This window comes from Sceloporus occidentalis, unplaced genomic scaffold (genome assembly GCF_023333645.1).
Source record: "Sceloporus occidentalis isolate IW3139 unplaced genomic scaffold, rSceOcc1.0.p SCAF_5, whole genome shotgun sequence".
Classification (NCBI taxonomy): domain Eukaryota; kingdom Metazoa; phylum Chordata; class Lepidosauria; order Squamata; family Phrynosomatidae; genus Sceloporus; species Sceloporus occidentalis.
Window position 1 is genome coordinate 1,270,179 of NW_028316985.1, and position 21,052 is coordinate 1,291,230.

Genomic DNA, 21,052 nt, shown 5'->3' on the forward strand with positions numbered 1-21,052 from the left:
TCCTCCTGTTGAATCCCAAAAGCCCCAGCCAGTGCAGCCAATGGTAAGTGATTCGGGGGACTGAAGTTCAAAATATCTGGGGGAACTGGTTTGAGAACCACTGGACTGGATCTCTCTGCCCAAGGTTTCCAAGGACCTCCAAAGCTACGGATCACATGGTTTCATGGGACAGGTGCATGAAAGCGATAGTGGAATTAATTGTTTTATATATAAATATATAGTGCTATAATTGCTCAGTTTGGATACATCTCCAGTCAGCTGTGCCAATGTGCTGTCTACTTTCTCCATAAAACCCAACAGATCTTTGCTGCCCCCTCTCAAGTCATACAGGACCCCCTACTCATCCCTCTCTCTTGTCTGTAGGGAGACAGCGGTGGCCCCCTCATGTGTAAAGAAGAATCATCTCAGCCGTTTTGGGTCATCGGGGTCACTAGCTGGGGCCGTGACTGCGGCAAGCCACGCAAGCCAGGGGTCTACACCGCCACACGCTGGTTCTACACGTGGATAAAGGGGTGGGTTGGACCCATGCCTGAACCTTCACCAGGACCAAAGACCCCACTCCTGGTCTACTTACCCGAGACTACGATGACACCTCAACCCAAACTTGAAACTACAACCACAGCCACCTTCCCTCCACCTCTCCTCCCCACCTTCCCTCTGCCTCCACTAGTTACAACTGCCTTACCTCCACCCCCACCCCCAACCACCTCTATCTCTGCCATACCACCACCTGCTACCACTTACACCTCACCTCCACCTTTGACTACTACCCATCCTCCAATGACAATTCCTATCATTCCTCCAACCACAGCCCCTACCATTCCTCCAACCATAGCCCCTACCATTCCTCCAACCACAGCCCCTATCATTCCTCCAACCACAGCCCCTACCATTCCTCCAACCACAGCCCCTACCATTCCTCCAACCACAGCCCCTACCATTCCTCCAACCACAGCCCCTACCATTCCTCCAACCACAGCCCCTACCATTCCTCCAGCCACAGCCCCTACCATTCCTCCAACCACAGCCCCTACCATTCCTCCAACCACAGCCCCTACCATTCCTCCAACCACAGCCCCTACCATTCCTCCAACCACAGCCCCTACCATTCCTCCAACCACAACCATTACTCATCTTCCAACTACAACCTCTACCCATCCTCCAACTACAACTACCACTCATCATCCAACTACAACTACCACCCATCTTCCAACTACAACCACCCATCCTCCAACTACAACCACCACCCACCATCCAACTACAACTGCAACCCATAATCCATCTACAACCACCCATCCTCCAACTACAACCACCACTCACCATCCATCTACAACCACTACCCATCCTCCAACTACAACCACCCATCTTCCAACTACAACCACCATCCGCCATCCAATGACAACCACTACCCATCCTCCAACTACAACCGCTACCCACCCTCCAACTACAACCACCATCCACCATCCAATGACAACCACTACCCATCCTCCAACTACAACCGCTACCCACCCTCCAACTACAACCACCCATCTTCCAACTACAACCACCATCCGCCATCCAATGACAACCACTACCCATCCTCCAACTACAACCGCTACCCACCCTCCAACTACAACCACGACCCACACTATAACTAAAGCTGCTTCTACTCCTCTTCCACATACAACCACCTCTCTTTTGCCTAAAACCACTACTACCCAACCTCCACCCAAGACCACCAGTGCTTTATCTCCAACCACAATCAAAGTTTCTCCTCCATCCACAACCACAGCCCCATCTCCACCAAAGACCACAATACCACCACTTTCACCCACAACCCAAGCTCTATCTCCACTGACCACTTCTGCCCCACCTCCACCCAAGACCATTTCTCCACCACCTCCACCTCCATCCCCAACCACAGCCCTTCCTCCACCCAAGATCATTCCTCCACCACCTCCATCCCCAACCACAGCCCTTCCTCCACCCAAGACCATTCCTCCATCACCTCCAACCACAGCCCTTCCTAAGACCATTTCTCCACCACCTCCACCTCCAACCACAGCCCTTCCTCCACCTAAGACCATTTCTCCACCACCTCCATCCCCAACCACAGCCCTTCCTCCACCTAAGACCATTTCTCCTCCACCTCCAACCACAGCCCTTCCTCCACCTAAGACCATTTCTCCACCACCTCCACCAACCACAGCCCTTCCTCCACTTAAGACCATTCCTCCACCACCTCCACCCCCAACCGCGGCCCTTCCTCCACCTAAGACCATTTCTCCACCACCTCCACCTCCAACCGCAGCCCTTCCTCCACCCCAACCCCAACCCCAACCTCCACCCGCAATTACATCCCAGCCACTGCCACAACCCAAGCCTCAAACCACGGCTCAAATTAAACCTGAAACCATGACTATTCACATCAAGCTGGAAGTCTCGCCTCCTCTGAAGCTACAAACCATTCAACCTGAGACTGAAGCCCCACTTCAAACTGAGCCTGTGTCCCTAGCCACTCCTGAATATGAATATGAAGGCCCAACTGAGACTGAAGTTCCAGAGCCAGAGCTTCCTGAGGTGCTATCTCAAGCTCCTGCTGCTGCTGCACCTGAAGAAACCCAGGTCCCCAAAGGAGCAAATGGCACTGTGGCTACCTTCTTCAGGCTGCTCCAGAAGTTCTTGCGGCACACGAGGAAAGGGAAAAGTGGGAAACTGCCCAAACTGACTGAGGTGGAAATCATAGAGGAAGTAAACATGTCTCCTGACAAGGACGTGAAACTGTCCTCAAGCGCGAAGCTGCCCGTGGTGGATAAAGGCCCTTGTAAAAAAGTGCAAAAGCCCCAAATAGTTTTGAAACGCAAGTGCAACACGAGAGTTGCTAAGTCTTAGCGGTGCCAAGCTGTGCCAGAGCTCTGGCAGCAAGCTTATGGGATCACATCTGGAGGAAAAATAAACTTATGTTTGTTACAGACCTTCTCACCACCCACCAGCCGTTGCATGCCTATTGCACAGGGAATACCCGGTTTTATACACCTCCTACTCCTGCGTAGTTGCATGCTTCCTAACAGTGCCATTAAGGATGGGACCCATATATTTGATTTGGACCTGAATGTATCCAATTTGCACCTCCTGTAACCGGAAGCAGATGCAATTTGCGATCAGATTGAGCAAGCAATCTGATCTGCGCACCAAAAACCCCCATGTTAGATAAAATGTATTCTTTTGAAAAATGAGGATGAAAAATAGCATAATTTCATTAAAGAATATATGCACAAATATATGTTTTATGGGGAAATGTGTATCTTTCCAAAAAGAAAAAAAGCACGCAATGTTGCACACAACTAGAAAAATGTGCATGCATTGCACACCTGAGTCAGAAAGGGCATCAAGATAGAAATCAGGAAACTGGACAATCTTGAGTCTTCTCCTTATTCACAAAGACATGAGTGGTACCCATATGTTAAAACTGATGCCCACCACATGTAAAGAAATGAGAAATGTATGTTCATTTTCATGCTTTTCAGCAGAGACCCAGATATTACAAAAAGGACATATATGGAGTCAGTAAAAGCATGGATGCTCAAGTCAGTATATAACTTTTAAAATTACTGGTGCATCAAGGTCTGAGCACCAGGAGGGCATTCTTCCTGCTCTGTTTCCCACCTTCGTATCACGAAGGCTTGACCAGAGCTCAAACCCTTTCCTGACCCTCTTTCTCAAAAACAAGTCATGCCAGGCTAATTGGATCTTTTTTTGATAAAATTACCAGCTTGTTAGATGAAAGGAATGCTGTGGATATAATATATCTTGATTTCAGTAAGGCCTTTGACAAAGTTCCCCAAGACATTCTTGCAAACATGCTTGTAAAATGTGGGCTAGACAAGGCAACTGTTACATGGATTTGTCATTGGTTGACCAGCCGAAGCCAAGGGACGCTCAGCCATGGCTCCTTTTCATCCTGGAGAGAAGTGACCGGTCTCCAGTGGGGCTCTGTCCTGGGCCCAAGGCTATTCAACATCTTTATCAATGACTTGGATGACAGAATTGGGGGCATACTTATCAAATTTGCAGATGACACCAAACTAGGAGGGGTAGCTAATATTCCAGAGGACAGGATCAAAATTCAAAATGACCTGAATAGGCTGGAAAGCTGGGCCAAAGCTAACAAAATGAATTCCAACACAGAGATATATAAAGTAATGCATGTAGGTTTAAAAAAAAATGAAATGCATAGATATAGGATGGGGACACCTGGCTGAACGAGATTTATACGTGTGAAAAGGACCTAGGAGTCCAAGTAGACCAGAAGTTGAACAGTGCGATGCGGCAGCTAAAAAGGCCAATGCGATTTTAGGCTGCACCAATAGAAGTATAGTGTCTAGATCAAGGGAAGTAATAGTGCCACTCTATTCTGCTCTGGTCAGGCCTCACCTGGAATAATCCTGTGCCCACCTCTGGGTAAAAAAATTCAAAAAGGACATTGAGAAATCGGAGCATTTCCAAAGGAGGGTGACAAAAATGGTGAAGGGCCTAGAAACCATGAAGTCCTCTGAGGAAAGACTCAAGGAGCTGGGGATGTTTAGCTTGGAGAAGAGAAGGTTAAGAGGTGATATGAGAGCCCTGTTTAAATACTTAAAGGGATGTCATATTCAGGAGGGAGCAAGCTTGTTTTCTGCTGCTCCACAGAACAGGACCCAATGGAGCAATGGATGCAAGCTGCAGGAAAAGAGATTCCAGCTCAACATTAGGAAGATTTTCCTGACAGTAACAACTGCTCGCAGTGGAACACACTCTCTCAGATTGTGGTGGAGTAGCCTTCCTTAGAGGTCTTTAAACAGAGGCTGGATGGCCATCTCTTGGGGATGCTTTGATTGAGAGTTCCTGTATGGCATAAGGGGGTTGGATTGGATGGCCCTTTTTGGGGTGTCTTCCAGCTCTTATCATTCTATCATGTATCATAACATAAGATCAATCCAGTTCCTAACCTTTGCAATTTTGAGGCTATTTACATCTTTGTTGTTCCTCTGTTCACTCTTTCTTTTTCACTTATGAAACAATACACACATATACTGTATAAAAACAAATAAATGTATGCATTATATCTGAAAACTAAAATGTTATCAAAATAGAAAAGACATTTGGTTTATTGATAATATTACATATTACTTATTTGCATATATCAATTCCATCTCACTTACTCCGATCAAGCCATGCATTTCGCATCCAATCTCACTGACATCCTTAAAATCATTTCATCTCGATAAAACTAGCCATATTTTCTATTGCTTTTCCTACTATTTTTTGTTTTTTCTCTAATAAATTGCCAATTCCTTTTTATTAGAGGTAATTTTTCTCTCTTACATATGACATAAATTTGGCCATGTATTTTTCACCCCTCTGTTCAGTTTCTCCAATCTATCCTTCTGCTAGAACGGTTATAAGTTGATCATGTCTCTTTTCTTTTCCAAGATTTCAGTTTTAATCTTGGAAAGTTGTTATTAACTTCCCCCATTGAAATGGTGTTACATATGGGCAGTCCAAGCAGCCTGTGGAGAATCCACAGGCAAACATTTGGCCCCAGGACCCACCACAGTTGCTCACCTTTGCGCAAGGGGTTCCTGATGCGATTCTATGAGAGGAGGATGAGAAGCAGCACTCCATGTGAGATCAGATAAATGTTTGCTTCCTTCGTTTTAGGGTACAGGAAAGCATGCCAAGAATTTCCTTTTTAAGTCCTTTATTTCTCAAGATGGAGCCCACCAACAGCTGTTCTCTGCAGAGGGCTTCATCCTCCACCAGGCCATGGAGTGGGCCTATCTCCCACCAAATGGCATCATCTCCCCATTCTCAAGGGCATCAAGCCGCTGTGGGCATCTTCTCGGCCATCCACACATGGCGACAAGTACCCAGGATAGCATAGCTGTTCTTGGTTAGGCGGCCCACATTCACCACCAAGCAGTAGACAAATTTGGCTCTCCCAAGTTTCTGTGGAAAGGACAAATTCTAGCTATTTGATGGAGCAGATCCAGGCTTTCCTGCTTCTCCAGGACTCAGGTGGATGCCTCAATTTCTTCTGGGTCATTCTCCTCTTTGTCTGGTGAGTTACCCTCCTTCTTCTCCAGTTCAAAAGTCTAAGATGGGAACAGGAAAGGGAAGAAGAAAGCTGAAGAGAGAGGTTGAAATCCTACTGGTGTCTGAGACACCAGGCTTTTAGAAACAAATCAGGCTGTTTTAAGTACATTCTTTGGCCCCGAAGGAGGAGACAACCAATTGCTCCTTCCACAACTCCTTTTCCCGATGAGCGCAGCAGCAGTTGGAGGATCCCTTGACACACTGATGCCCCTTGGCTGCACATTGGCCATGTGGGTGCAGCTGGGCACCCTTAGCAGCACCTCCCACACTTAATTCACTGGGAGATTTCCATGCTTCACTTTCAGTCAAGTAAGATCTGGGCCTCAACCCTCCCCAGGTAAACCCTAAAGGTGGCTGCAGCTGGGAAGGCGATCTTCCTCTGTGCAGTGTCAGTCTTCACCTTCACTTACAGTGTCTTTGGTAGCATTTCAGCTAGGCTACTGTGACACAGTCTATTTAGGGATATCCTTAAAGACAGTTTGGAACCTCAAGTTCTGTCAAAGGCAAGATTGCTGCCCCACACAAGGAGAGGCCATGGGAATACCTATGTAAAACATGAGGAAGGTTCTCTTACCTCTAGCTCCTTCAAGACTTCATCCATAAAATCCCCTGAATTCTGTTTGTAGGCGATGGCCAATTTGATGGCATCATTGAAGATCTGCAGAATAAGGAATGAGCCAAAGGTGGAGAAAGTACAATGAACACTTGGCTTTGCCCACCTGTAGACCTGCTGCAGGAGGCTGGGTGCCTCTGTTGTTCCTCGCATCAATCTCTCCTGCCCAAGAAACCAGCCACAAGAACTGCCCCCCTCCCCCCAAATACATTTAGCAATGGCCTTCTCCTACCTTCACCACATTGGTACCATCGGCAGCAGAAACAAGATAAAAGGGCAAGTTGAACTTCCGTGGAAAATTAAAGCTTTTCTGGGTCGCTTTCATGTCAGCTGGAAAAGCAAGAGAGAAGGAGTCTGGGTCAATGAGCCATTATAGGGAAGCTGTGTCACCTTTATACCAGCGACTTAAGTCTAAAGTCAAGCATGTACATATGTGCACAGCGATGGTCTCCCTCTGTATAGAGGGTGAGTAAAGCTTTCTTCCTTTGTGTGTGCACCTTCAAGCTGCCTGCCAACCTATATGTCTGCATCAATAGAAGTATGGTGTCTAGATTGAAGGAAATACAGTAATAGGGCCACTCTATTCCACTTTGGTCAGGCTCCACTTGGAATACTGCGTCCAATTATGTGCACCACAATTCAAAAAGGATGCTGACAAGCTGGAACATGCCCAGAGGACGGTGACCAACATGGTGAAAGGTTTGGAAACCACCAATCCCTCTGAGGCCCCAACTTGACAAAAAAGTAAAAAATCTCAATCTAGAAAAGAGGAGGCCCACCATCAATTTTGTTGGCCACCACGATGCAGGGGATCTCAGGCCTGAATTCACGCAGCTCCTTGTACCAATTGCCCAGGTTCTTGTAAGTGACTTTCCTCTGGACGTCAAAGACCTGGCAAAAGAGAAAAAGTGGTTGGAAGCCAGTTGGAAGGTCCAGTATTCTGAAGTGGAATTTCAGAGGCAGGGAGACCATAAAGCCAAAGATTTCCAGAGAAAATTAGCTTCAACGAAAGTTCATCAATTTATTTTCCTATACATAAAGCGCCTTGGGTCCCAGTTTTGGGGGGAAAGTTGGGGTATAAGTGAACTGTTGTTGGTGGTGGTGTTGAATGCCACCAGATGAAACACAAGCTCCATCTCATTTTGCACACAAGCATGGTCTCTGGCTCCTCTGCTGGCCAAGACACAATGAGAGCCAAGCCTAAGGCCAGAGTTTGGGGAGGCCTAAACCTGGGATGCAGCATTGTGAGTGGGAGTGGTATGGCTGCCCATGGATGGAGAAGGCTGGGGGAGAGCCCCACAAACCTCCTTGCAGTTTTACTTTGAGGACCAGGATGAAGTATTAAACTTGGAAACTGTTGCTGTTTCAGGGACTGTAACTCCCAGAATCCCCCAAGCAGCATGGACAATGGCTAGTGGATTCTGAAAGTTGTAGTAAACAAATAAATAAAATCCAAGCTCTGATAAAGCAGCATGTCTCTCTCCTGCTCAAGTGGAGGAGATCAGTGATAGGAAGAGAGCTAGATGTGCACAAAAACCAAAAGCCAGCACAACTGTCTCTGCTGCTGTTCTGATAAGGCAGGAGGCAGAAAGATAGGATAGGAGTAATCCTGTTTGGCAGAAAGCAGCAGGAGACACTTCCTCTTACATCACAGTGGGCAAAATGCAGCTCTCCCCTTTCCTTCCAAATACTGTTGAAATCCAGGTCCCATCATTTATTCCCATTGAGTATGCTACCCAGGCCTGATAGGAGTTGCAGTCCAACAACCGCTGAAAGGCTACATTTAGTCCAACCCTGTTCTACATAAAATAATAATAATAATAATAATAATAATAATAATATTTATTATCTATAAACCACTTTTCCAAATTTGATCAAAGCGGTGTACAACACAAAACAAAAATGTGAGACAATAAAACAAATCAATAACACATATCATCAATCAAAATTATATAAAAAAGTTTACAAATATTAAAACCCAGAAAAACAAACTAGCTAAAACACTCATCTGCCCAGGCCAAAGGTGAGAGGCTCCCATTGGCAGCCAGAGGACTCCTTGACAAGCAATGCAAGCTGAAACAAATTAGCACTGAAGGTGACAAAATACGATTTTTGTAAATACCTTTAACGTTAGCTTCTTTAAAAATGCTGCTAAATATTTTCTATCTCTTTAGAAAGGTACTGTATGCATGTATTGTATACGCTCTTCCTCTGTGGAGGATCTAAGCATGGAGTCTTAGAAGATGGAAAGGACTGTTAAGTTCACCACTGACTGACAGCTGTGCGTTCAGGTGTTTTCTAGCTTCCCCTTCAAACAGTGGTTCTGAAACAGTTTACTTTTGGGATCGCCACTCGATATGGTATATGAATAAATTTTTCTGTTTATTTAGTGTGCATATTTACATTTGCACGTTCATGTATATTCATATTTTAACATTTTATAAGAACAAAACATTGTTCAAACAGTTTTATTTAAGCAAATTCAATATTTAACTCAATGCATGTGTAAATTTTAAACATAAAGAAGTTTAGGAAGAGAAGAAATCAGAGCTTCCAAGTCTCTTGTTGTCTCCTTGAGCAACTGTCGCACCCTCCCTGCGGCTCCTGCTGCCCCACGTTTTGAGAGCCACTGCCTTAAAAGTACAAAGCCCCAAAACTGGATTTTTAAAAACAATATGAAACTGACATTTTTCAGGATACCTAATTTCCATCCATATAGCAATTGCCACACAGTAGAATGCACTCATCCCTCCACATTCACTGGGGTTAGGGACCCCCGTGAATGTGGAAAAACCGCAGATAACAAAAGCATTGTTTTACCTGAGAAAACATCTCTCTAGGAATCTCTAAGTCCTCCAGTTCAACTCTGTGGTCAGCATCTGCCAGACACTGACCATAGAGTTGCGCTAGAGCACTACAAATGCTTAGTGGAGTGTTCTCTCTAGGAATCTCTAGGTCCTTCAGTGTGACTTTTGGTTAAAGTTGATCAAAAAGTTGTGCTGGAGGACCTAGAGATTCCTAGAGATAACATATTAATAAAATCTGTGAATAATCAAACCCACAAAAGTCAAAACCACAAATGTGGAGGGGCAAGTGTAATGTTATCTCTTTTTTCCCTTTGGTATAATTTCTGTTGCGAGCCAGTGTGGTGTAGTGATTTCAATGCTAGCCTATGGCTCTGGAAACTAGAGTCCCCAATTGGTCATGGAAACCCAAGCTGGTGGCCTTAGATAAGTCACACTCTCTCAGCCTCAGAAGAAGGCGAAGGCAAACCTCCTCAAAACAAATTCTGCTGAGAAAACCCCATGATAGATTCATCTAAGGGTTACCTCAAGTCATAAATGACAACAATAATTTCTATGAGCTTGAGGAAACACACTGTTATTCTTCTATAAGGTGCTTTGATTCCCTCCCAGCCAAACAGTATAAATGCTTTAAACAAATAAATATTAACCCTAGCCACACAGAAGCCTCACAACCTTTAATGTCCATCACATACACAATAGTCCATTTGCTGATAGGTCAGTCTAAGAAGAGAGGAGAAAGGCTCATCACCACGGCCATCCTGACACCACTGGGCCAGTCCCACACCAAAAACCAACGTCCATTTCCTCACCATGATGCACGCATGGGCCTTATGGTAGTAGGAGGCGTGGAGGCTTTGGAAACGTTCCTGCCCGGCCGTATCCCAGAAATCTGAAAGGCAGGAAGCCAGGGGCTCAGTTAGTCATCATGAAGGAACATGCCTTGCTTCAGACATAAAGCCACCATTTGGGGCTCTGTTTTTGGAAGGGAGGCTGTTGCTACATAACAGAGGTGCAAATCACTTCAGCCCTAGGGAGTCCCATGTTGTCCCCCACCAAAAAAAAATTGGCCACATTCTGCTTTTTTCCATCCAAGAAAAGTCTCTAGGGCAGGGCTTCTTAAGCCATCTGAGGCAATGGAATGCTAGGGTTATTGCTGGAACCAACTCTTCCAGTACCAACATGACCAGTAGAAGGAGGAGCCCACCTGTCTGAATGCCCTTCCATACCATCTGAATAGAGGACAACAACCACAACATCTGAACCAAATGCAGGGCTATGACTAACATTGTCATAGAAAAAACAACCTTTCTCCTGTATGATTTTTAACACTTTTCCCTGATGAAGGAGCCAGTGGAGCTTCAAAGGTTTGCAACATGTGTAATGGGCATTTTGGTTGTCCGAATAACGGTATCACCATTTTGCCAATTTTGGATGCTCTGTAATTGGCCAGTATGTCACTGCCACTATCTGCTGGCTCTGTCTTCCTCCTGGCTCCAAACCCCTCTCCATCACTGGCCACCTGGCCTCCAGGGCCATCTCACAGAATCAGAGTTGGAGGGGACCATAAGGGTCACCTAGTCCAACCTCTTGCCATGCAGGAATACAGGAATAAAGCACTCCTGAAAGGTGCCCATCTACCTTCTTGTTAAAGATTCCCCAAAAAAGGGGAGGTTCACCATCCTCTGAGAACATCTATGAGTTTTTCCCACAATTCTATCTTTGGGTTTCTCTCAATAAATCCATTCTCCTCAGACAGACTTGGTACAGATTCCTCACTGATCATAATCCAGCCCTCATTCATTTTTAAATCAGAAATGGAGGAGATGGGGACTCATTTGTGCTGAGATCAGACAACATGCACCCACATGGCCCCCCCAGCTGTCAGGTCCATCAGAAAGGCCTTACCCACAAGGACGGTCTTCCCATCCACAGTGGTTGTATATTTGTAGAACGTCAGGGCATAGGTGGACAGCTGCTGAGGTTTGCTGAGGGTGGAAGTCAAGGGAAAAAGTCAGGGAAGGGGGGGAACCGATGGTGAAGGTGGCAGTCCAAAGCGGCTCAGTCGGATGTACATTTTTGTGTCCTTTATATAGGAAAAATCCTATGTTTTCCCACTGGCTGAGAAGATTTCTGCACCATTCTTGACCATTATTTGTACTTTAAAAAGGATTTCTGCACAGAAATACACTGTTTTTCTGTACAGAAAGCAGATTTCTAGGCAGTGGCACTGTTTTTTTTTCTTAGTAGAAAAAAATAATGTCAACAATTTTCTGCACAAAGATTTCCCAAAGTGCAAAGCACCTTGTAGCAGCAGCCTTGGCTACTTCTCAATAAATTTCCCAAGTGCCGGGAACCCCCCTTCTTGGCTGGAAAATACAAGACCAATGTATATTCCTTCCACTCCTACTCCTCTGCACAACAGACATGAGAGTGACTGGCTCAAGATCTTGCAATGAACATGATGAGGTTATTGCTTGACACCTCAAACCTATCTGTGCATGTGCATGTCTTTACGTATGTATGCTTAATCAACTGCATTTACACAAATGTCACAATTGTACCAAGCCTTGTGCAAAACCAAGAGGAATCAAAATTAATTAAAATGCAGATTCTCTAGGACAGTGGTGTGTGAGAGTTTGCAAAGTTGAAAAGGATACAAGCCATCCAGGAGAAAGCGCTCCACTAACCTGAAAGAGAGAAGGAGGGAAAGCTGTCAAGTGAATACAAATCCTGCTCAAGAAACACAAGGGAGAGAAGGGAAGCGGCTTACAAGTCCACAGATCAGCCCCCTCCCAATCTGCCCCAGTCATCCAGAGCTGGGCTGGGCTATGGGCAGAGAAAAGAAGCGACAGAGGACTGCCCTGGACTGGAGTGGACTATCCATCCACAGCCTATCACTAGCCTATCTGACTGAAAGAGGCTCTGCGGGATCAGATAAGAGAGTGTCCCCCAGGACCAAACCCAGGTCCTTCTGTATTCCAAGCACAGGGTTCTGTCATGTCTGCTATGGCCACAATCCACAGAAACAGATTGGGCACAAGGCACCTGGCAGGTCAGCTAAGCTGTGTGATGAAGCAAAGGCAGACCATTTCATTCAAGGACTGTATCCACAGTGCACAATTATAGCCCCCTGAACTCACTTAAACTGTCATGGCTCCTCTTATGGAATCCTGGGATTTGTGGTTTGGTGATGCGCTTGGAATCCTATAGTTCAAGCTCCTGAAATGCCATGTTAAAGTTCTTAGGCAGAGCATTTTAAGTGTCCTGTGAAATTACAAATCCCAGGATTCCACAGGACGGAACTATGGCAGTTAAAAAGTGTTATCATAAAATTGCTATGAGTTGTACAGTGTGGGTGTACTCAAACACCTAGTCAGATCAAAAGCCAGAACACCGAACGTAGGTTGGACAACTCACACATCCTAAGTAGGTACCAGGCATTGTATTAAGAAGGCAACGGTGGTGGTGAACTATGTAGTTTGGGTGAGTATTGGGCTTGCCAGACTGAAAACCTGACAGGGCTCCTGTACCTTTAATGGCTGTGTTAAAGAGGGAATTTCAGGAGATGTTGGTTGTTACCTGATAAATTCTACACATTTGTTAAAGGAGCCCTCTCCAGTTTTCAGTCTGGCAAACCTATTGAGAATCATGTGGTCTTCCAGACATGGTTGGACTGCAACTCCTAGCAGCCATCTAGCCCTCCCTTCATCCACCAACTTGAGGGGGAGAAAGGCAGGCTAGGTCCACCAGGCCTGCCTGGAAGAAGACAAACCCTCCCTTCATTCTCCATCTTGAGGGGGAGAGAGGCAGGCTAGCTCCAACAGGCCTGCCCAGAAGAAGATTAACCATCCATTAAGAAGCCAAGCCCTCCCTCCAGTCCATCTGCCATGGTTCAGGCCTTGGAGGTAGAGAAGAATTGCTGGACCTCATCCCCTTCCTCGCCACCACCTTCTCCTTTTGTGTCATGTCTTTTTAGATTGTAAGCCTGAGGGCAGGGAACCGTCCAATTAAAAGCTTGTATGTACAGCGCTGTGTAAATTTACAGTGCTTTATAAATAAAGGTTAATAATAATAATAATCTAGCCAGCACAACAGAATGGTGGAGGGAGCTGCAGGCCAAAAACATTTGGGAGTGCAGATGAATTCTCCAGCCAGAATCCTCTTGGGCAGCAAGAGTAAACATAGTTGGGGAAGTAGGTGCTGCACCAGTCTCAGCAACTATTATGATTATGGTGATTATTAAGCTTCATTTATACAGTGCTGTAAATATACACAGCGCTGTAAATACAAAGACGGTTCCCTGCCCTCAGGCTTACAATCTAAAAAGACACGACACAAAAGGAGAAGCATCATTTCCCAAGTTTCCCCTCAGCCCTCTCACTCACTTCTGCCCAGGCAAACTGGATGGAGAGCTAACCTACCTTGGTGCAAAGGGTGACAGCAAAGTCTCGGTGCCCACTGGGCAACTGTTGGGTTCAGGATAATGAGGCTGGTGCGCATTGATGCTACGCTGAAAACAGACCAGGATCTTGCTATTTGATTGTTCAGAGATGCATTTGGCCCCTGCTTTTTCACTGCATTAACTATCAGTAAATGTAAGGCAGCCTCCCTTGAACTGTTTCCCTGCAGTCTTGGACTACAACACCATCATCCTTGCTGCCTGGGATTTATGGGAGTTGTAGTTCAAAAAACCTGGCGCGACTCAGGCTGCAGATTCCTTCATGTGTATCGGGTGACAGATGGGAAAATGTGGCTCTACTTTTATGCCCAGCAATTTTGTAACATGCCTTGGGAGAGCTGCTTGGTTTAACTTATTTTACATCCTAAATATAGTAGTTGTCAATTTAAGGTCCGTTGCACAGCCAAAATCTAGAAAATTGGTAATCAGAGATGGGCACCGCAATTCAAAAAAGATGTTGAAAAGCTGGAGTGTGTCCAGGGGAGAGCCACCAAAATGGTGAAGGGTCTGGAAAGCATAAAGCCTTATGAGGAGAGACTTAGGGGCTGGGTATGTTCAGCCGGGAGAAGAGAAGGTTAAGAGGTGATATGATAATCTTGTTTAAATATTTGAAGATATGTCATATTTTGAATGGAGCAAGCCTGGATTCTGCTGCTCCAGAGACCAGGGCACACAGCAATGGATGTAAGCTACAGGAAAAGAGATTCCACCTAAACCTTCGGAAGAACTTCCTGATGTTAAAAGCTGTGCGACGACCGTGGAAGACGCTGCCTTGGGGGTTGGCGGAGCCTCCTTCCTTGGAGGTCTTTAAACAGAGGCTGGATGGGCATCTGTCACAGGGGGTGCTTTGATGGTGAGTTCCCGCATGGCAGAATCCGGTTTGGACTGGATCAGGGCCCTTCTTGGGGTCTCTTCCAACTCTGTGGTTTTATTATTCTATGGCAAACAAACCAGTCATGGAAGCAGACCAAAAAGCTTCTCCATCAGGGCCATCCATCTGCCAGCGTCCTGGGAAAGGGTCCAGAAGCACACTACCCATCCCGGAAACCTTTAGGGTACTCACTTGGACTTGCCCACGGCGCTGTCCCCGAGGCAGATGATCTTCACGTTCTCATCCACGTCGTATTTGTCCTGGTCCACCTCCAGGTTGGCATCTCCGTTGGCCATCGGCTTCGTCGTGGTATTTTGGGAGGCTGGGGATCAGGGCTGTGCCTGCAAGTCAAGAGACACAAAGGAGATGTCTACAGCCCTCTGGGATGGGTTGCTCTGCTAATACACAGACTGAAGCACAGATGATGATGATGATGATGATGATGATGATGATGATGATGATGATGATGGAGGAGGAACCCAAGATGGCACAGTGGGATAAGGAACAGACTCTTGACTCTCTCGGTGGTGGCTCCCCTTTATTTCCATTTTTAAAGCAGAGACTGGATGGTTACCTCTCAGGAAAGCTTTAGCTGGGGATGCCCTGCACCGGTCTTCAGGGGACCCTTCCAGCTCCATCAGGGTACAGCTAATTATTACTCATCAGCTTAATTATTCCTTCTCCATATTTAACAACATCAAGACCAGACCCTCCCAACAAAGGACTTCTGTTATTGGCTCTCAGCCCAGCAAGGGCTCCCAAAGCGATGAAACAAGAAAACACCAGTTAAAACAGTACAATATGTACAATATGAATTCCATAGCACCGAGCAGCCATGGCAGTTAAAGAGGTGTCGAACTTCCTGAGAGTAAGGGCTGTTTGACAGAGGAACCCACTCCTTCCTCAATGGAGATTGTGTTGGAGTTTCCTTCTTTGGAGGCTGCCTTTAAGCAGAGGCTGGAGGGCCATCTCTCAATGGGGATGCTTTGATGGAGAGTTCCTGCATGGCAGAAGAAGAAGGGGCTTGGACTGGATCAGGGCCCTCCTTGGGGTCTCTTCCAACTCTAGGATTCTATGAAACTGAATTACAGTATTTCTACAGTCTAGATGCAGACAGACAGATATCTCCATCCACCCCTCCCTCCCTCCTATGGAATTCTGGGATCTGTAGTTTGTTGTGGCCTCAAAGCTCTCAGCCAGAGAAGGGCAAATGCATCACAAGGCTACAAACCCCAGAATTCCACAGCAGTGACCCATGGCAGCTAATATGATGTCAAAGTGCATTAATTCTGCCGGTGCAGATGCAACCAAAGTGAGACTTCTGCCCCATAACAATAATAATAAACTGGTTTGCACATATTTATTGCTATTAGTATTAGTACGACTACTAGTACTACACTTTATTTATCACCTTAGTATTAATTACTAATATTATTATTAAATGGCTAACACATTATTACTAAATAAATAATGAATAATATTAGCAATGGATACTAAATAAATAATAAAGTATAGTACTACTACTGTGCTTGTTATTTATTTAGTGTTCATTACTATTATTATTATTATTATTATTACTACTATTACTACTACACTCTACAGATACATTATGGTTACTATTATAGTAGAATAATAGAATCATAATCATCATCGCCTTTCTCTCGATCCTGGGGCTCAAGGCGGCGAACTACATCTTGAAAACCATATTCAGATTTGGGGGGAAAGCAACACAAACCAGGAACAAAACCACAAATATAGGAACCGGCGAAGGAAGTCCAGGCATCAAAAGGCACGAAAGGAGTCCAATTATTACCCACCTCTTCCCTGAGGAGAGACCCCCAGGATCCCGCCTGGCCTCTCGCTGCGACGGCGGCCGGCGGGCGGTCTCCTCCTCCCTTCCCCGCGGCCCAGGGGACGCCGCCTCGGCTGCTCCGCGACGGGGAAGCGCCGCCGCCACCGAGCCACGGCGGAGCGAGAACAAGAGGCCTACCTGCCCAGGAAAGAGTAGGCCCGACTAGGCCGCGTTGCCTAGCAACCAACTAGAAGAGCCCAGGTTTATCAGTCACAGCTTCTAGGCTTCGCTAGGAAAGAGTAGGCCCCAGCAGGCCGCGTCGCTTAGCAACCACGTGACGGAGCCCCGGTATACCGGGTGCTGCTAGGTAGGCCTCGCCAGGAAAGAGTAGGCCTGACTAGGCCGCGTTGCCTAGCAACCAACTAGAAGAGCCCACCGCTTCTAGGCCTCGCTAGGAAAGAGTAGGCCCGACTAGGCCGCGTCGCCTAGCAACCAAGGACCCCCCCTCAATTTACGGGTGAGAAACCCTTCCCCGCTCCGCTCCGGACCCCACAACAAACTACAATTCCCAGAATTCCATCGCCTTGAGCCAAAGCAGTTAATGCGCTGTCAAAGCAGGTTATCTTTCCCATGTGGATGGAGTGGGAGAGCTGGAGGAGTTGTAACTACAACTCCCAGCATCCCCCTGCAGGGCCACGGAGCCTCCCGGGGGATGCTGGGAGTTGTCCCAGCCTGGGCCAAATGAAGTGTTTTAACTGAAATCCTTTGAAAAGCTTTCTGAATAAAATAAAACGAATAGCTGTCTTCTTTCTTAGCTCAGCAGCTACAGCTACACTGCGGAATTAATCCAGTTTTAACTGCCATGGCTCCATGCTATGGAATTCTGGGACCCGAACCGTAGTTTTGTGGGATGTTTAGCCTTCTCTGACGAGAGAGAGAGAGAGAGATCTAGTGCCACAACAGACTACAAATCCCAGGATTCCACAGGATGGTTTCAAACTGCTTTTGTTCTGCAGGTCTCCAAGGCTGCATTTGCACTTACAGAATTAATGCAGTTTGACAGCGCTTTAATTGCCGTGGCTCAATGCTGTGGAATTCTGGGGGTTGTAGTTTTTAGCCTTCTCTGTCAGAATGCTCAGGTGCCACAACAGACCTGATTACTATGCCACCCTCCATGTTCTTGTGACCGTCTTTTATCCCACAGTTTGGCATTGGTCCGAAACCAACTGCAGAAGTAATCCAGTTTGAGACCGCTTTAACTGCCCTGGCTCAGTGCTAGGGAATCCTGGAATTGTACTTTATTGTGGCACCAGAGCTCTCTCTGACAGAGAAGGCTCAATGTCTCACAGAACTACAGTTCCCAGAATTCCGTAGCCTTGAGCCAGGCCAGTTAAAGCGGTCTCAAATGGGACATACTATAAGAAATGACAGGACTTGTCCATAGGGAAACCATACTTGCCCATAGGAAGTCATGGGAGAATGCTTGCCCATAAGGATTACTTAGCCATAAAGAAACCATGCTTGCCCATAGGGAATCATTGGGGAATACAGTACTTGCTATGAGCAAGTATTGTCCAGTGATTCTCTATGGGCAAGTATGGTTTCCCTATGGGCAAGTACTGTCATTTATGTTAATATGTCCCATCCTCACTCTGTGTTCCTAGGCAGATGCTTTCTGGGCAGGATCCCATGCAACGCCAACCCATCTTGTGAGGCAGTGCTTCTTCCCGATCTTCCCGAGGGCAAGATGAGGACCACTCTGCACATTCCTCAGCGCCTCCTGCAGCTGACTCTTGCCCTCGTCAAGCCTGATGCTGTGGCTCATCCACTCATCCTCCAGGTAAGGATAGTGGCCATCTGGTCCAACTCCATCCTGCCTTGCAGGAGACACCATCCAAGACCTCCCTGGGACAGATGGACATCCAGCCTCTCTTTAAGAACAGCCTCCAAAGAAGGGGACACCATCACACTCCACTGAGGCAGCAAGGCTTTCCACTGTCAAACAGAACCCTGTGATGCCCCACTGGTCATGTCTTGCCAGGATCAAGAGGAGCCATTCCTGAGTATCCTTTGGGTTTGGCTGATCAACCAAGTACAAATTCACCTGAGGAGCAAGCTTGTTTTCTGCTGCTCCAGAGACTAGATGGTGTCTTCCTGCATGACAAAATGGAGTTGGATTGGACAGCCCTTTAGGTCTCTTCCATCTCTAGGTTCCTCTGGTTCTCTGACACACGATTCATCATTGTGTCTTCCTAGGCTGTGCATAAGACCATTGTGGACAACAGGTTCTTGATTGTCAAGAGCAAGGATCTGCTCTGGAGCAGGCAGGAGAGCCAGCAGTTTTACCAGGAGCATTCAGGTGGGGTCACTGGTTCCCAAAACACCCCTCACACAAACACAAGGGCAAACACACCCCAAATCCACCTGACACCTTACCTGAGGTAGTACTTGTGTCCCATGTTTTGTGGGATACAGATCAGGTAAGTAAAATATTTGAAGTATTCATTGTTATTATTTGTAAACAGTTGGCTCTGCGTATCCATAGATTTTGCCATTTTATATAATGGACACAAGTTCCCTATGCCATTATACTTAATGGGATCTGAGCATCCACAGATTTTGTTATCCATGGGGGGCCCTGGAACCAAAACCCAGCGGATACCAAGGGCCCACTATCATCAACATCAGTATCATCCTCATAATAAGTCTATTTCTTCCTGTAGTACAACAAACTACTAGATTATAAGAGAGAAACAACAGGGAAAAGTGAATGATTGTTATGGAAGGGTTGATGAGAGCTCTGAAGGTCGTCATGCGTGTCTCTCACCAATTCCCTTCCTTTCTTTTTCAGGGCGATTTTTCTACCAGAGGCTGGTGGAGTTCATGGCCAGGTATGTCAATTCTGTGCTTTCCTTTCAAAGCTTCAGAAAAGACCTTTTTATGCTGTGTTACCCTCAGAGCTTCCCTCAACCAAATTCACACCAGTTTCTTTTATGTACTAAAGCATGTATATCTCAGCCAACTGGCAGAAAAGCCCCACTTTAGTGTCTTTGAACAGCATTTTAAAATTACAGCTTTATAAAATGTGACAAAGAAGGTCCTTTTTACAAAGTCTTTTTATTTCCACCCTGCCTCCCACTTTTTTGCCTCCATCTGTCTGGAAGTCTTTTAGCAGCATCAGCACTGAGAGGTGAAGGAAGGCTGGAGAAACAAAGACTTTTGGTGTAAACAAGACAAGAAAGCTTGAGTTGGAAAAGAATGGGATTCTGCTCTAGCTGATCTCACTGTAGCTGTGTTTACACACAACAGGCAAGGTAAACACCAGCTGCCCTTACTGGGCATTTGTGAGCAGCAAAAACGAGAGAAAGGGGGGGGGGGAGCTGATAAGCCTGCCTCTCCAGCTCCCCCAAGCATGCTTTTCAAAGATGGGTTTATATTTGGCCACCAAAATGTCAATCATAAGTAAAGTGGAGGCTGGTGAAGGAGAGAGAAAGAAAGAAAGAAAGAAAGAAAGAAAGAAAGAAAGAAAACAACCCCTCTGAATCCGTCTGGGCATGGACAGGGGTAGCGTGTCTCTGTTAGTGCTTTTGGACATCTCGGCGGCCTTCGATACCATTGACCATGGTATCCTTCTGGAACGCCTGAGGGAGTTGGGTATCGGGGGCACTGCCCTGCAGTGGTTCTGTTCCTACCTCTCGGGTAGATTCCAGATGGTGCAGCTGGGGGACTGTCGCTCCGATAAGAGGGCCCTTACATCTGGTGTCCCTCAGGGAGTGATTTTGTCCCCCATGCTATTTAACATTTACATGAAGCCGCTGGGAGAGATCATCCGGAGACACAGGGTGCGGTGTTATCAGTACGCTGATGACACCCAAATATGTTTCTCTGTGTCTCCGACTGATGCAGTGACCAGGGATGGCATCTCTCCTCTAAATGCCTGTCTGGAGTTGGTAATAGGCTGGATGAGGGAAAACAGACTCAGCCTGAATCCAGAGAAAAGGGAAGTACTCGTGATAGGTTCTCTTGGCCCAGGGAAGGAGATCTTTCCACCTGTCCTGAATGGGGTCACGCTCCCCGTGAAGGACTCAGTTTGCAGTCTGGGGGTGCTTCTGGACTCGTAGCTCCACTAACATCTCAGGTGGATACGACGGTCAGGAGCACTTGTTATCAGCTTCGGCTGATATGCCAGCTGCGCCCCTACCTGGACCGGAGGGACCTTGAAACGGTGGTACATGCTCTGGTAACCTCTTCGTTGGATTTCTGTAATGCGTTCTACATGGGACAACCCTTGTACCAAACCCGGAAGCTTCAATTAGTACAGAATATGGCCGCAAGGTTGGTTACTGGATGTTCCAGGACCAGCCATATAACACCAGTTTTGCAAGATCTTCATTGG

General features: G+C 46.5%; 2 protein-coding genes across 9 annotated transcripts in view; one reads left to right on the forward strand and one right to left on the reverse strand.

Moving 5' to 3' along the window:
* Window positions 1-5,108: 5,108 nt before the first annotated feature.
* LOC149311509 (rab-like protein 2A) lies at window positions 5,109-16,946 on the reverse strand. Of its 3 annotated transcripts, none has more exons than XM_089527335.1 (9): window positions 16,855-16,946; window positions 15,057-15,205; window positions 12,192-12,221; window positions 11,440-11,519; window positions 10,344-10,423; window positions 7,507-7,618; window positions 6,960-7,057; window positions 6,689-6,772; window positions 5,109-6,113 (listed from the first exon to the last, which is right to left on the reverse strand). In XM_089527335.1, the coding sequence occupies exons 2-9, from the start codon at window positions 15,158-15,160 to the stop codon at window positions 6,033-6,035; spliced, it is 669 nt and encodes a 222-aa protein (XP_089383461.1). In that variant the 5' UTR covers window positions 15,161-15,205; window positions 16,855-16,946; the 3' UTR covers window positions 5,109-6,032. The 3 variants fall into 3 exon arrangements, with proteins under 3 accessions (XP_089383461.1, XP_089383457.1, XP_089383462.1); XM_089527331.1 differs by lacking the exon at window positions 16,855-16,946 and adding an exon at window positions 16,682-16,768; XM_089527336.1 differs by lacking the exons at window positions 12,192-12,221; window positions 16,855-16,946 and adding an exon at window positions 16,682-16,768.
* Window positions 16,947-17,003: 57 nt separating this feature from the next.
* LOC149311510 (uncharacterized) overlaps window positions 17,004-21,052 on the forward strand; it is a 43,673-nt gene continuing 39,624 nt past the window's right edge. For 2 of the 6 annotated variants that reach the window (XM_089527330.1, XM_089527325.1), the window contains exons 1-4: window positions 17,023-17,173; window positions 18,321-18,496; window positions 18,913-19,015; window positions 19,508-19,547. In XM_089527330.1, the coding sequence (XP_089383456.1) occupies window positions 18,404-18,496; window positions 18,913-19,015; window positions 19,508-19,547 (236 nt within the window). In that variant the 5' untranslated portion in view covers window positions 17,023-17,173; window positions 18,321-18,403. The other 4 variants (XM_089527327.1, XM_089527329.1, XM_089527326.1 and 1 more) reach the window with 4 other exon arrangements.

Excerpts from the sequence above, each read along its gene's own strand:
- LOC149311509 (XM_089527335.1), bottom strand. The coding sequence starts at position 15,160 with ATGGCCAACGGAGATGCCAACCTGGAGGTGGACCAGGACAAATACGAC. Across the intron at positions 11,520-12,191 it reads CGCTTTCTCCTGGATGGCTT|CAAACCTCAGCAGCTGTCCA; the intron begins GTATCCTTTTCA and ends TTCCACCCTCAG. Across the intron at positions 6,114-6,688 it reads AAGTCTTGAAGGAGCTAGAG|ACTTTTGAACTGGAGAAGAA; the intron begins GTAAGAGAACCT and ends TTCCCATCTTAG.